This window comes from Jaculus jaculus, chromosome 4, assembly GCF_020740685.1.
Source record: "Jaculus jaculus isolate mJacJac1 chromosome 4, mJacJac1.mat.Y.cur, whole genome shotgun sequence".
NCBI classification, from domain to species: Eukaryota; Metazoa; Chordata; class Mammalia; order Rodentia; family Dipodidae; genus Jaculus; species Jaculus jaculus.
In genome coordinates, this window is record NC_059105.1 from 43413230 (window position 1) to 43429358 (window position 16129).

General features: G+C 41.3%; 1 protein-coding gene across 1 annotated transcript in view; it reads left to right on the forward strand.

Annotated features, from left to right (window-relative positions):
- Window positions 1–6396: 6396 nt before the first annotated feature.
- Window positions 6397–16129, forward strand: part of Pgap1 (post-GPI attachment to proteins inositol deacylase 1) — an 82677-nt gene continuing 72944 nt past the window's right edge. The window contains exons 1-2 of the mRNA XM_045147423.1: window positions 6397–6635; window positions 13658–13811. Of these exons, the coding sequence (XP_045003358.1) occupies window positions 6489–6635; window positions 13658–13811 (301 nt within the window). The 5' untranslated portion in view covers window positions 6397–6488. The remainder of the gene's footprint in view (window positions 6636–13657; window positions 13812–16129) is intronic.

Sequence of the window (16129 nt, forward strand, 5' to 3'; positions counted from 1 at the left end):
TGTATAAAATTTGGATGGCTGGGGCTAGGAGGTGGCTCAGTTGGTCAAGCAGTAGGACCTGAGTTCAAAATCTCAGCACCCACATAAATGTTGGGTATAGTGGCACACATTTATAATGCCAATACTTGGGAGGTAGAGATTAGCAAATCCCAGGGCCAAGCTGGCTAACTGGCCAAATCGATGAGCTTTGGGTTCTTTGAGAGATCCTGAAATAATCAGTAAATGGAGAGAAATTGCGGAAGAGACCCAACATTGACTTCTGGCCTCCACATGTACACACACAAACACACATACCCCCCCACACACAAGCAGGGGTGCACGCATGCACACACACTACACATGCATATGCAAAACCCCAAATCCCTGAATTCCCTTGTCGACTACAGTTCTAGCTCCAGTTCATCTTTCCAGTCATATCCTCCAAATCCTTATGAAGCCTTTCGTGTGGGAAGCCTGCTTCTAAAAGACCAGCTACACCAGTGAGAGGCACCTCCCCTTTCCCAAAGCAGGATTACGAACTAAATTAATATGACAGGCATTGTACTTTGTAATTAGTAGTGACTGGCTAAAAGAACAACTGGATGTGGAGTTGGGATAGGGTATAAGGAAGCTTTGTATATCTTATTTCCATTCAAGACCCCTCTATGTCTAATGAAAACCCTGTAATTCACCACAGACAGGACTCTTTAAGTCCGAGCCTAGGTGTTTCAAGCACATGAGAAGCAAGTCCAGTGCAAGGTAAGCATGCTGTGTGTTCAGAGCCAAGGCTGCAGTGAAGTCTTACAAAGCAACACCACTGAGTACTGCCACAAATATCTTGGAGTCATTATGAGTTTGATTTTTAATTTGGTTTAGTTGTTGCACATTCAGAAACCTTATTTTGCTGTTACCAATTAAAAAATATATTTTAATTTATTTTCAAGCAGAGAGAGATAGAGGAGAGACAGACAGAGAGAATGGGTATGCCAGGGCCTCCAGCCACTGCAAATGAACCACACATGCATATGCCACTTTGTGCATCTGGCTTCACGTGAATACTGGGAATCAAACTTAGGCTGTTGGGCCTTGCAAGCAAGCACCTTAACCGCTGAGTCATCCCTCCAGCCCTGTTGTCAATTTTTGTGACCCTCCCCTCATTCAATTATAAAGCCCTCTATGGAGTCACGACACCCAGTTTAAGATGCCTGCTATATGTGCTGGCTTCTTGCTTCATAATGAAGTCCTATGATTCATGCTTATCTATATCCATGTCCCCCTCCCTGCCCCTCCCTCCTTCCCTCTTTTAAGCTTGAGTTACTTTGTGTTTCTTGTACCCAAGAGAAGCCCGACTCCAGTCCAAGTGCTAGACTTCTGAAGGAATTTATTTAGTTTTGTTTTTCAAAGTAGGGGTTCTCACTCTAACCCTGGCTGACCTATGCATTCACCATGACCTACATATTCACTGTATAGCCTCAGGGTGGCCTCAAACTCATGGCAATCTTCCTACCTCTGCCATCCCCAGTTCTAGGATTAAAGTCATGCACCACCACTGCCTGGAAGAAAGTTTTAATTCTAGCTTTTTAATTTTGGATCTTTTGAGACATTGTGTTTACTATCTAGGCTGGCCTCAAACTCTCAAATTTATGGCCTCAGGTTTCTGAGTGCTGGGGTTACCACTCCTGGCCACTGGAGTTGTGTTTTTTGTTTTTTTGTTTTTTTTTAAATGTTGGAAAGTAGATGATGGCTAAGAAAATCATGAGAGCAGTTAACAATAAGGGGATGGGAGAAAAAGAAAGTTATATGGCATAGAGACTGAGAGGCCATTAGGAGAAGAGCCAGTGTAAAATGGTGTCATCAGTCCTGGCTTGCTGCTTCATTATAAAGTTCAGAGATTCATGCTTATCTGTCATCATGTAAGGAATGCAGGGGAAGATAGTGTTTTAAGAAAAAAAAAAAAACAAGACTAAGGAAGGCTGGAATATATAAATTAGATTTGCTAATTAGGTCAGTGGTTACCATAGCAAGAAACATTTAGTTGGGGTTGGAGACAAAATTTACTGTTTGCTAACGCTAGAGTGACGGGTAAAGAATGGGAAATAATTACACATTTATCTTTAGGGACCCTCACTGGGATGAGAAGGTGATTGCTACAGGGAGGATTTCCTTTTTTTTTTTTTTTTTTTTTCTTTTTTGAATGAGTAAGACGTAAGCATATTTATATGCTTTGGGAAGAGAAGACAAAATGTGAGAGATTGATTCGAAACCTAAATTTCATAGAACTAAATTCCTGAAAAGAAAGAAAGGTGAGAATGGGAAATAGAACCCAATTAGAAATGTTTGCTTTTGATGTTCCCCAAGGACAGCATAATACAATAGTACTGCTTAAGACAAGCCAAGTATGTTAGATGTGTTAACTGAATTAAGACTGGGTGGAAATGAGGGACTTGGGAAAGAGATGCTGAAGTAAAGTGTACCTGGAAACAACAGTTATATTAATTATATAAGTGCGAAGACAACATTATATACTAACAATGAGAAATCGAAGATGGAAGAGATATAGTGAGCTTAAAAAGTACTGGCTTGAAAATAGAAAAAGAAGTTGATATGAAACACACACAAGTATTTTTGGATGGTAATTCAGAAGAGTCTCATTTTCTCCAGCAGTATTCAGATAAACCATTGTCAGAGCTCAGAGCCAGACTATACTGACCCAAGATTGGAAGTCTGTGAGTAGAATAGGGTAGAAAGACAAATGTTCAAGTCGACAGCATTGCCAGAAGAGGGTGTGAGTAATGCTTAGTAGGGTTAAGTCAGCTGTAAAACACAGGGAAGCCAGGAGGGGATCATGATGGTCACAAAACAATAGAGCTGGGGAGATGGCTCAACAATTAATGGCACTTGCTTTTGAAGCCTGCCCACTTGGAGTTCAGGTCCCCACCCACTTAAAGCAGAATGCAAAGTGGAACATGCATCTGTGATCCCAAAGGCCTACAACAATGGGAGAGGGAGCCAGGAGAACCTGAAGCTCACAGGCCAACTAAGTCATTGACGGTCTGGCAGTTCCTCTACACTGGCAGAGGCCAGGTACCTCAAAGTTGTTCTCTGACCTTCACATGTGCACTGTGATACAAGTGCCCATACGTACATGAATACACACATGCAAATAAAAGCTTTCTAAAAAAAAAAAAAAAAGAGGAAGTAAAAGAGGCATAATAGAAAGTTTATAAATAATCCAGGTGTGGTCCATGCCTATAACCCCTGCATTTGATTTAGTATCAGATAGATACAAGAGGATCAGGAGTTTAAGGCAAGCTCCAGTTACACAAAATCCTCTCTCTGTGTCTTCGTGTGTGTGTGTGTGTGTGTGTGTGTGTATGCTAAATTGCATATTTCCTTTCTTCCTTCCCTCTTTCCAAGGCAGGGTCTATCTATGTAGGCAGACTGCCTCAAACTCACGATCCTCCTGGCCCAATCTTTCAAGTGCTGGGATTACAGGGGTATGCCACTCAACTGACCTTGCTTTCCACTCACTCCTGAGTGCACAACCAAGGCAGTAGTTTGTCACAGCTCATGAAAAACACCAGATGATTAAGTCCTGTCATCTTCAAGTCAGGGTTTTCTTGGTGTAGATGCAGTCCTCAGAGAAGACACATCCTTGGTACTCACTGTGAAGCCCAGTGACTAGCACCGTTAACATCACCTTGGGAGTTTGTTTGACATGCAGTAACAAGGATCCCATCCCAGAACTACTGAATCAAACCCCATTTTAAAATAAAAATTATAAATGCTTTGTATTTTCACTAAGTTGGAGAAACAGTGAATAGATTGATGAGAGAGTGTGGAATCGCCCATGCTTTGTCATAATATTGCCTATGAGATGTTGGAGAAATAAGGAGCAGATGTTCTGTCTGTAATGCTCCCACACATGTAGTTCCCCTTTAAAATCTAGAATTTAGATCCAACCCCACATGATTCATAATCCTCTGCACTCAATGGTAATTTCACATTACTCTCAAATGCTGTCTCTTTTGTGGGTTCATCAATGAAGAAAGCACTAAAGTATATTCCTCTTTAGCTTAGGTCTCCCTCAACTTTCTACTTACTGTCAAACAGGTTCTTCCTGATGAGCCAGTCACGTTGGCCCACTTCTACAGATCTACCCGTTCTATTCCTATCAGCAGAACTTAAGAGATGTAAAATTCCCAGGTGAAAGCACTGCCACATCAAAAACTTCAAATATACCTCCCATGTTATTTAACTATTAGCCTTTGGGCTAAGATTATCCACTGGTCCCCCATGGTGTTATTGTGGTCCTTCAACTCTATCTCCCTAGATAAAAGGAACTTCTGCATTTCTCCATTTCTTTCTGTTTAAAAATTTATTTATTTGTTGGAGAGAGAGAGAGAGAGAAAAAAAAAAGAGGTAGATAGAAAGAGAATGGGGGCGCCAGGGCTTCCAGCCACTGCAAATGCACCACCTTGTGCATCTGGCTTATGTGGTTACTGGTGAATTGAACTTTAGTCCTTAGACTTCGTAGACAAGTGCCTTAACTGCTAAGCCATCTCTCCAGCCCTCCTATTTCTTTCTCCCTCAACATTCCATATCTAGTATTTTAGCTGTATTTGCTTAGACCTGCAAATGTTTCTGTGTTGGGTGAAGAATATCATTGTCTTTTCTTCATAGGTTCTTAATGTGATCACCAGGGTGTTGTATAGGATAAACTGTAAGGTTTAAAATTCTTTCATTTCATATATTATAATCAAATTTCCTCTGAGCAGAAAGAATGCTAGAAAATTAGCCCAAGTAAAATGAATGAGTCAGGACCGAAACCCACTCTGAGGGAAATCCTGCTGTTAGCAACACAGACACACATGCACACCCCATCTGCTCCTGGGTCAGCTTCAAGAATTGCTATCTTGGGCTGGGGAGATGGCTCAGCAGCTAAGAGTACTTTCAGCTTAAGTATGTGGGCCCGCGAAGGCCTGGAGACCTCTGGGGTTGACTACCCAGAACCCATGCGAACAACTGGACGTGGCCACACATGTCTGTTACCCTTGCCCATTTGTGTGTATGTGTGGTGGTGTGTGGGTGGGGGGGGGGTGTTGTTCGGAGATCAGACAATCACTGGAGCTCCAAGACCGAAAGTAGCAGCTAAGGGTTGAGGGACAGATCTCATCTCAAGGAAATATGCAGTTGAGCCATAGAGAAGAGCAATGCCCTCCCTTTCCCCACACACATTACACACACACACACACACACACACACACACACACACACACCCCTGATACATTCTTTTCCCCTATAACATTCCAGCGTTTTCAAGCTGCCATCAGTAATTATAAAATGGTCTTGAGCTGTGGGCCAAATCAAAATCCTTCAAAATGAATGAAGTCACTAGAGAGTATGCGAGTGGAAGCTTGAGCAAAATTGCTTCTTCACGCTTATTTGGAACCAAGTCCCAAAGGTGGAGGATGTGGAAGGAAGAGCCCCGCAAGTCAGCTTCAACCTGTTGGGGGACGTCGGTGTTAGTGGACGTTTATTTATTTATTTTTAGACTAAATATGCATCTTGTGATTTAAGGCTTTCATTTTACAGCAGACTGTAGCCTAGCTGCAATTTTCGTTTGTTTTAATGAACCGATGCTTTTAAGCGCTGATGCCTGGGCGGGGGGGGGGGGGGTGGTCCCAAGCGGGTGGTCAGAGAGGGAGGGCAAAGCCATTTGTTCCCTTGTCACGCTCAGCGGTACGGGGAGCTGGGAAGGCGGCTTATCAGCACAGGAAGAACCGAGATTGCGGAGGTCTCCGGCGTTTCGAAATTGAGGCGGAAGGGTGTTTTTTTTTTGTTGTTGGTTTTATTTTTTTTTAACTCTTTCAGGGAAAGGTGTGCCAGATGCCACAGGCCTTCAATGGGCGCCCACCCCACGCCGGGCAGCCGCCAAGGTTTCCTCCTTCCCAGGTTAACTCGGGTGGTACCCAGCCCTTCCCCCTCCTCGCCTCCAGGGCTCCCATCCCCCGCGCCAGTCCTCCCTCTCTCTCTTTCTCTCTCTCTCTCTCTCTCTCTCTCTTTCTCCCCGGGGCCTGCCCCTCGCCTTTCCCTCCGGCTTCTCCTCGCCCCCTCCCCTTTCTTCTTCAGCCCCTCCGGGAGCCCAGCCCACTCTGCTCCCACTCTCCTTCCCTCCCTCCGAGCCGCGGGCTCCCGCACAGCGCCCCGCCGCCGCCGCCGCCGCCGCCGCCTCCTCCTTCCCCCTCGGTGGGCGGGGCCTCGGCGGGCTGGCCGCGCGCGTGCGCACTGCGCGGCGGGCGCTCGCGGCTGGCGGGCTCGGCGCAGGCGCGCGCGCGCGGCGCTCTGCTGGGCTCGGCTCCGGCTGTGGCCAGGCGCATCTCTCCCTCGGTGGCTGTGTGTGAGTGTGTGCGTGTGTGTGCGCGTGCTCCGGGGGTGGGGGCACCCACAGCCGCGGGAGCGGTGGTGGTGGTGGTGGTGGTGGTGCTGCTGGCGGCGGCGGCATCACCATGTTTCTCCACTCCGTCAACCTCTGGAACCTGGCGTTCTACGTCTTCATGGTCTTTCTGGCCACCCTGGGGCTGTGGGATGTCTTCTTCGGCTTCGAGGAGAACAAGTGCAGCATGAGCTACATGTTCGAGTACCCCGAGTATCAGGTAGGAGCTCCCGCGCCCCCCGGGCGCCCCTCGGGTGGGCTCCTTCCGCCTGGGCTCGCCGCTGGCCCCGGCGCTCCGGAAGACGGCCGCCCCCCGCTCGGTCCCTTCCCCCCGGTCCTCGCCAGCGCTGCCTTCCCCGCCGCCCCGAGATGGACAGAGCCCCCCGGCCTCGCGGGTCCGTGCTCATCCCTTGCCGGTTCCAAATCCTCAGTGAGCAGCCGGGCCCAGCCCCTCTCTGTCGCCGGAGAAGCAGCCCCGAGACCTTCTCCCCGCGCCCAGAGCCCTGGTCCTCGCGGTCCTCACTTAACAGGTGCCCCTGGACCCCCCTTCTTTGCTTCTCCGGAGCAGAAAGTCTCTCCTTCGTAACTGGTCGTAGGCTTGCCACCTTATGCTCTTCTAGAAAGACACCCAGCGTCTGCCCCAGGGCTTTACCTCTGGCTTGGTGAATAATTAAACTGGAAACTACTTAATTCTCTCCAGTGGAGATTTTTGCGGATCCACCTGTTCTGTAGGTTCCGCGTTCGTGGGTGTGAGCCTGCCTGTGTTTTTGCCTGTCTCTGAGCAGCCGGGCTTTGGGGGCGGGGGGGGGGCTCTGGCCATTGGCATACAAAAATTTCTTGGTGTGATTTTAGTTTCCAGACTGTGTTTAAAGAAATTTCTGCCCTCCTCCTCCCTCCCTCCGTCCCCCTCCACCTCCTTTCCATTTTGAATGTTTTCAATTAATTGCTTCATTTGTTCGTTCAGCGTAGTAGGATCCAGAATTTCATTCATGGTAAGCTGTAAAAAGCAATCGCGACAAATTACACAACTGTCCAGAGAAATTTCTCCCGTGTGATTTTTTTTTTTAAATTTCGAAATGGATCTCTTGATTGCAGAATACCTATTATAATATCGCCTACAAAATTACTTGTACATTATACAAGCTGAAAAAGTGCATTCTTAAAAAACCAAAGCGGAGTTTTCTTCATTGTGAGGGATGAATATCAAGATTGCTTCTCCGTCCAGGTCATTATAGAGGGACTATGTTTGATGCTGCTTCTGTTACTGACATTTAAAAATCTGCTATTTGATTTAACTGCTGAAAAGCATCCTTTCCCATGTATAAATTTCTGGTAAATTTAAATCTCATTTGTTTTGGCATCCTTACGTTGGTTTTGCCTTCATGGTTATAAATGAATGTGAACGTTGGATTTCAGATTCTACTGGAGGAGATTTAACCTGTAACTGTTGTCTGCTAATTTCTAAGCAAAATAACCTGACATAATGCTGCATTGAGTTTTACCATTTAATACATGAGAGCTTTCAGTATGTGGTTTACACTGTAAATAGAGCTCATGATCTCTTCATTGCCTATGCTTTAATAATTGGGAAACTCCCAATAGATTGAAGTAGGTCACTTTAGTTTTGTACTGCATTAAGTGGAGACTCTGGTTAAAATAAGATCCTTTTGAAACAATAGTTTCCATTTATTTTTACATTCCCCACAATGATTGAAGCTATTCTTATATTTGCCGTAGTAGAAATTGCTTTTCTTAGTGTTGAGAACAAAGCATATGGACCTCACAGATGAATTTACTGCCTTGAAATTGACTGGAAAGATGGAAAATTAGTATAGATAATAGAAAAGAACCATTTTTTTGTTATTGATGATGAGTAGTGTGCTTTTTTGGTGGTTTACAGTACGCTAATTTATTAGTACAGTAATAATTATGGTGGCAGAAGTTTTTGGTACACATTTTTAGCAGATTTTTTAATGATATAAAAACTGTTGATGCATTAGATTATTAATATTTGACTGAGTTCTTTTACTTTGCGTACCAAGGTGTGCTGTTTTATAGAATACCTACTTATAGAAATAAATCAGTTCTAGTAAAGTGAGATTTTAAGATAAATGGATTCACTAGAGTAAGAGCCAGATAGTTTTCATATCAGTAACATGTTCTAAAGATATTTTATACATTGCCTTCTTAGTTATATTTTCTACAGCTTTCTGATTTTTCGCAGGCTGATATCTAGCATGTGGCATGCCCTAGTCATTTTTCTGGATGCCTTCTTTCCGCTGCTTATTGTAGCTAGTTAGCAGAGGGAAGGTGGTTGAAACACTTTCATTTCTTTTTATTTTAAAAGGTGAGATAAGACTTTAAAACTCGGCAAAAATGAACCTTTAAATTTAAAATTATTGATTCATTCTCTGCCTATAGTTTTCCTAGATGCTCTCGCTCAGAGCTAACTACACATTTCATAGTTACGTCGTAAGCCTATCATGCAAAGCCACATCCTTTGAAACCCTTGCCTTATTATGCCATTAGGGTAAAACTTTTATTCGAAAGCACATAATTTTAGGCAAATTGCAGAATTTGAGAAGAAACATCTTCTTTTCTGTCATACTTTGAATTTTACTCTTTTCATATATGTGACCTAATAATTGCTCCCTGAAAGGAAATGTTAATATTGAAACTACAATCATAAAAAAGAAACTATGATAATATTTTGGAGTGTCTGTTAAGCAGGTTGTTTATTGAATGACTAATCTCTGCTAATTATATTTGGTATGAGAAGGCATTTGTGATAAATCAGTCCTTGTTTCTTTATGTTTCCATAACAAGAATGTAAAATGTATTTTTAATACAGTGTCATAAGAGTGTTTACAAGGCCCTTCAGAGAGTAGAGAACATCCAGATTTGTCCTGGGTTTTTAAAAGCTTTAGAAATGACATGACTTTGCCATTTTGGGCATGTAGCTTGCAAAGTACAGAACAGAATTGCAGCCACATATTATATGTGAAGGTAGGCAGGCAACAGGACACATTGTATGATCAGCATTCTTAATATACCATGTATATAAACAGGATAAATGAATGTATAAGCATTTGCCTCTGTAATGTTTCTGGAACCACACATTAATACCATTGGCTGAAGAAACATGGGCAGGAGGCTTTCTTTTCAATGCTTACACTTCTTGTTTTGAGTTTTGAATATTAAAACAGACCAAAATGAATTTTAAAACATGGCCTGTGAAAGTTAAAAAAAAGAAGTAAAAATAATTAGAGTCAGCTCGTAAAGCATTTCCTACCCTAAAGGCTTTATTACTTACATGTATAGTGTGGAAATATAAAGTATAGGTATGTACTTGACAGCATATGGACTGGATTGTAGCAAGAAAGGCCAAGGCAGAAAGAAAGACCAGACAGAGAAAACTGTCTGCATTTCTTTTGATTGTGTCCTTTTTGGATAAATTATGGAGATCAAACTTTTGTAGTTTTTATTGACAATTGAAAGATTTATATGTCATAAAATAAGTATTTTGCTTTCTTAAATGAGCATTTTTAAAGCACTTGGAAATTTGTTGTTTTTGTGTTTTGAAAGGGTTTAGGTTAGTTATGAGAAGGACCTGTATGGGCTGGAGAAATGGCTTAGCAGTTAAGGTGCTTGCCTGCAAAGCCTAAGGACCCAAATTCCATTCCCCAGTTCCCACATAAGCCATATGTACAAGGTGGCACATGAATCTGGAGTTTGTAGTGGCTGGAGGTTGGGCTGTGCCTATTCTCTCTCTCTCTTTATGTCTTAAATAAATGAGTAATTTTTTTAAAAGAGAAGCATCTGTACTTAGGCCCATTCAAGGAGAGACAGACAGCAGAGGCAAGATCATAGAGATGATGTTTAAATATAAAGTCAACTGATCTTCATTTAAAGTCTATTTGGGGGACTGGAAAGATGGCTCAGTGGTTAAAGGCACTTGCTTGCAAAGCCTAGTGGCTAGAGTTCAAATACCCAATACCCATGTAAAGCCAGATGTACAAAGTAGCACATGCATCTGGAGTTCATTTGCAATGGCTAGAGACCCTGGTGTTTCCATTCCTTCTTTCATTCATATTCATTCTCTCTTTCTATTTGCAAATAAATAAATAAAATTAAGGTATACTTAAAGGGTGAGGGTTTAAGTTATTCATATTTAAATGATCAATTTGTATCAGAGCCCTGCACTCCAATATTCTTACTTTTAAAAAAAAAAAAAATTGTATGTGTGCGTATTGTAAACTGTCATGTTGTTGAGACAAACATCCAAACCAGACACAGTTTAGGTGAGAAAGGGGTTTATTTCGAGCTTACAGATCTAGGGGAAGTTCCATCAGTGGCGGAAAAAGCCTCTTCCATACATCCAAGCAGAGAGAAACCACCACACAGCCAGCGAATACCAAATGCAGCAGCACAAACCAGCAGCAGCAGACAGGACCCCAGAGCTCACACTGCTCTTACACCTTTGGACTGGAACTCAGATCCAATCCCAGGGACATTTTAGGGCTGGACTCCAGGATCTGCACCCAGTGACACCTCCTCCAGCCAGGTGGCTGGAGATCCAAGTTATAAGCTTTAACAAAACACCTGAGTCCATGGAGGACGTACATTCAAACTACCAGTGTGCGTATGATGGCACATGTAGGGATGAGGTGTCTGTGCTCCTTTACTACTAGAAGTGAACTGTCGGACCGCAGAGGAACACCAGTTAGGATCACAGATGCAGCTGCTGCTTTGCATCCAGCTTTACATAGGTGCTGGGGAATTGAACCCCAGCTGGCAGGTTTTGAAAGCAAGTACCTTTAACCACTGAGATATCTCCCCAGCCCTAAAGATAACAGAATGTTGTCCTCTTAAGCAATACTTACACAGTCATATCAATGTTTGTGTGCTGTAATTGGCACAGATTATTTATGGTGATATCCTCAAAGGAATATTGAGGAATCTAGTACAAATGATGTGATTTTTTTTTTTTAAAAAAGTGATTTTTTTCACCAGTCACTGTCAACAGTCACAGTTTTTGAAATTCATACAATAAAATTTTTCATCAAGCATACACTATATGGTTAGCATTGCTAGATGATTAATCTGTTGATATGTATTGTATCTGTGGTTCAGTGTAACTCATTTTAGATATATAGAGAGAATTGGTGCACCAGGGTCTCAGCCACTGCAATTATACTCCAGACGCTTGTGCCACCTAGTGGGCATGTGCAACCTTGTGTTTGCCTAACCTTTCGTACATTTGACTTACATGGGATCTGGAGAGAGATCAAACATGGGTCCTTAGGAATCTCAGGCAAGCACCTTAACTGCTAAGCCACCTCTCCAGCCTTGGTATTATTTTAATGGCTGTATCCTTCAAGAAATAAAAAGGAAAGTGAACACCAGGTGTGGTGATGCATGTTGGGAGACTGCAGCAGAAGGATGGGAGAGCCAAGAACAGCCACAGGCCATACAGTGAGAACCTGCTATTAAGGTAGGGAAAGGGAGCATTTTTATAGGTGCTTACACATTGAGATGGCATTCAGACCTAATTTATATTATGTTGAAAAAAGTTTATGTGAACGATTGGCTTATGTAACAGGAATTGGAGAGTTGCATAAAGGTTGCTAAGAAAAAATGAACCTGGTCCGTGAAAACTGAAACAGATGCTAATTCAGTGGAATGGTTATGGCAGGAAGTATGTGTGTATCCTAATCAGGACATGGCTGTATGGCTATTTTTTTTAAATAAAATACTTTTCAAAATATTTTATTTGGGAGGCAGAGATGATTTGATTTATTGATTGATTGGAAGGAAGGAAGGAAGAAAACATGTGCTAGGGCCTTTCACCACTGCAAAAAAGCTCCAGCTGCGTGCACCACCTTTCGTATGTGGCTTATGTTGGTACTGGAGAACTGAACCTGGTACCTTAGGTTTTGCAGGCAAATGCTTTAACCCCTAAGCCATCTCTTCAGTCTCTGTATGACTATTCTTAACTGCACAAGACCTGCATAATACTGGGTCCATCAACATGTCAGGATAATGAAAGTGAGCAAAAAGGCCTGAAAATAGAAGTGGGAGGGCTGAAGAGATTGCTTAGTGGTTAAGGCACTTGCCTGTAAAGTCCAAGGACTCATGTTCAGGGACTCATGTTTCCAGGTCCCACATAAGTTGGACACACAGTGACACAAGCACTCATTGTTGCACATGTGTAAAATGGGGCGTACACGTCTGGAGTTGGATTGCAGAGGCTAGAGGCCCTGGCGCGCCAGTTCTCTCTCATAAATAAAAGGGCAATCTGTTGGGCTTGCCTCAAAAAAAAAAAAAATGAAGAAGAGAGGGACTAGTTGGAAAGAAGAAGGGGTTTGGTGGAAGGAGTAAGGTCGGGGGAACAAAAAAGAGTGCGTGGAGGGAATTATGATCAGAGTACAACAGTGTATATGTGTGGAGGTTATCAATAGAAAGTGATCAGAGTACAACAGTGTATATGTGTGAAGGTTATCAATAGAAAGTTAATTTTTAAAAATGAAGATAGCTATTAAACTGTGTACATGCTTTAGAGATTACACAGAGAAGGTATTACTAACAATAATATAATAAATTTGTGTGTTTAGAATTAATTAACTGCTTTTAAAATCGACATGGCCGACAGATTATTCTGTTTAAAATGTCACAAGCCAAAGCATTGAGAGGTCAGAAAGCAGCATTATACAACAAACTTCCTTTCTTTGAAGTTATAGCAACTAGAATGTATAGATGGGCCTAAGTTAAAACACACACACACACACACACACACACACACACACAAAGAGAGACATGGTTTAAAATGATAAAGAAAGAATTGATTTGATAATCAAAAACTTTTATCATTATTTTAAAGTATAACTGATATTAATTCCAAATTAAGTACATTTCCAGTTATGTTAACATATAACTTACTGACATATATAGTGACTTGTAACCATTTGTTGAAGGTTGTTTTGATTAATTTGTGTTTGTTAGAATTTCATGTATATACATTTTATGTTTTTCTGAGTCCTACTTAGAAATTTACATCATTCAAGAATATTTCCCCATGTGAAATACCGTAAGTAGAACTTGTTTTGTGCCTTAAGTATACTCATACCATTAGTATTATTTTTATATTGCACTATTTCAAAGTTGCATAATTAAGAATTACAAAACAGGCTGAATTGTATTAATAAAATTGAGTAAAACAGTCTTCTTTATTTTTTGCTATAGAAAATAGAACTTCCAAAGAAACTGACAAAACGCTATCCAGCATATGAGTTATATCTTTATGGCGAGGGATCCTATGCTGAAGAGCACAAAATTCTCCCTTTGACGGGAATTCCAGTTCTCTTTCTTCCTGGTAATGCTGGAAGTTATAAGCAAGGTAAGTACAGGAAGAAAAAAATTAAAGCAATAAAATTCAATTACAGACTTTGAATTATATGCATACTTGGTTGGATAAATGAAGTGAATGAAATGCTTTCTGTGTTACGTTGGGCTTCTTGGGACATGCAATTATCGGCCACTTCTGAGAGAATGTATAAATGACAAGTACAAGGACAAGAAGACAGTCTTGCAAAGGATGAGGAGAAAAAGAAGAAGCTGGGTTGGAGTGGGATAAACAGATTATGTAGGTATTTAGGAATGAGCAGAAGAAAGAGGTTTATGTTGGAAAAAACTGGTACTCAGAATTGAACCTGAAGTATTGATTGTGAAGATAAATGCATCAGTAACTTAAGGAAGGAAAAGGCTTATTTTCAGTGTACAGTTTCGAGGGGAAGTCTCCATGGTGGGAAAGACCTGAGGCAAGAAGCCTGTGTCACATCTTCACTTCAGCAGGGAGGAAGTAGAGACAGCCAGTGGGCTGAGCTGTAGCCTCTAGCCATCCCCCCTTCATCCACTTCTAGCAAGACTCTACCTCCTTAAGGTTTCACAACCTTCCTAAACAGTGCTGTCAGCTGAGGATTAGGTATTTGTTCAAACCACCACAATATATAAGTGGCTTATATTATGCTGAATCAGAGAAGAGATTGTTTTCCTTCTTTGGAGCATAAGGGAGAGAGATATAGAAGTATGGAGGGAATCACAAAACGTCGATGCTATGGTAATAATAAACACATGTTCCAAAATCAGTGTTGACTTGGAAAACAACACTAATTTCTGGCATAATACACAAATTTGTAAGTCATTTTGTTTTCAGCTAAAATATTTCTTGGTTATAATAAGTAAAACGGAATTGTTATTTCATGAGAATAGAATTGTTTCAGAGTGTACTATAATTACTTACATGTTTGTATATTCATCTAGGAAATATTTATGGGGTATCAACCATGAACCAGGGAGTATTAGGTATTAGGTATCCAGAGGAGAGAACAACAGATGAAGTCCATCCCTCATCAGACACATATTATTGTTGTAAAGACAGCCACAAAACAGATATTTCCATGTTAAAAGCTAGAAAAAAAAATAATGGAGAATGAGATAAAGTATAAGCTGGGTTCACCGTGTCTAGTCAAGATGAGGCGGTTGGAGAAGATGACAGTGAGGAGATGAATGACATTTGAGCAGACCTTGACTGTAGCCAAGCACTACATGTTAGTGCTGTTTGGGGAAGTCTCTGATGCAAGAATATGCTTAGTACAATCAAAGCCACTATAACTAGAGAAAAATGAAAGATAATAATGAAAAAGTAGCTATAAGTTATATCATCTAAGCTATAGAAAAGATTGATTTTTTTTTTTAAATTTAAGAGATGAAGTTGAAACTGGATGCTTTGGGTAAGAAATGATAAAATTATCATGGAAAATGTTAATAAAAATTTAAAAAAAAATAAAGAAATGATAAAATTGGATGTCTTTTGGTTAATTCTCTCATTTGAAATGATAATACATATAAATACATGGAATATAGATTTTCTGTTTATTTTTACTATAAAGTGAATACATTGTTTAGAAGTAGAAAATTGCCAGCATCTTAGAAGCCCTTTGTGAGCCTTTACAATAAAAATTCACAATTCTAATTCTAAACTAGTTATTTTAAGCTTTCTTTTTATATAGTTTTAATATCTAATTATGCATCCTAGGTCTGTTTAGCCCTTTTAATATATGGTTATTCAGCATAAAATTCACTCAGATTACTTTTAGAACCATGAACTGTCCATTTCCCTAACTATTACTCTGTTGTATAATTTGGGCATTTATTTGTATATTCAAGTTATTACCTTTAATGGCAATTTCAGATAATGAATGTTCTTCTGCATATAGTTTGGAGCACATAAGCCTCTTACAGCAGTTACCTTCTTGTTGCTGAGATTAAACATCCAACCCAGTTTATGGGAGCAAAGAGTTTATTTTAGGCTTACAGTTTCCAGAGGAGGTTTCCTAGTGAAGGAAGCTTGGCAACTAACCCATATCTTCATACATCAGCTGCTGAGAGTGATAAAGAAGGGGAGGGGGCACAACAAGGTAGCTCTGAACACCCAGTAGGCTGGGCTAATAAACCTGCACCCTCAGTAACATACCTCCTCCAGCAGGGCTCCATCTCTCAAAGACTTTACCAGCTGAGGACTCAACCTAACGCTTTATCACAAACACTTGAGGCTATGGGGCACGCTTTACATTCATACCACCACATTCCACCTCTGGCTCCCATAGACTCATGACCATCTCACAATGCAAAATGCATTTAGTCCAACTTTAAAAG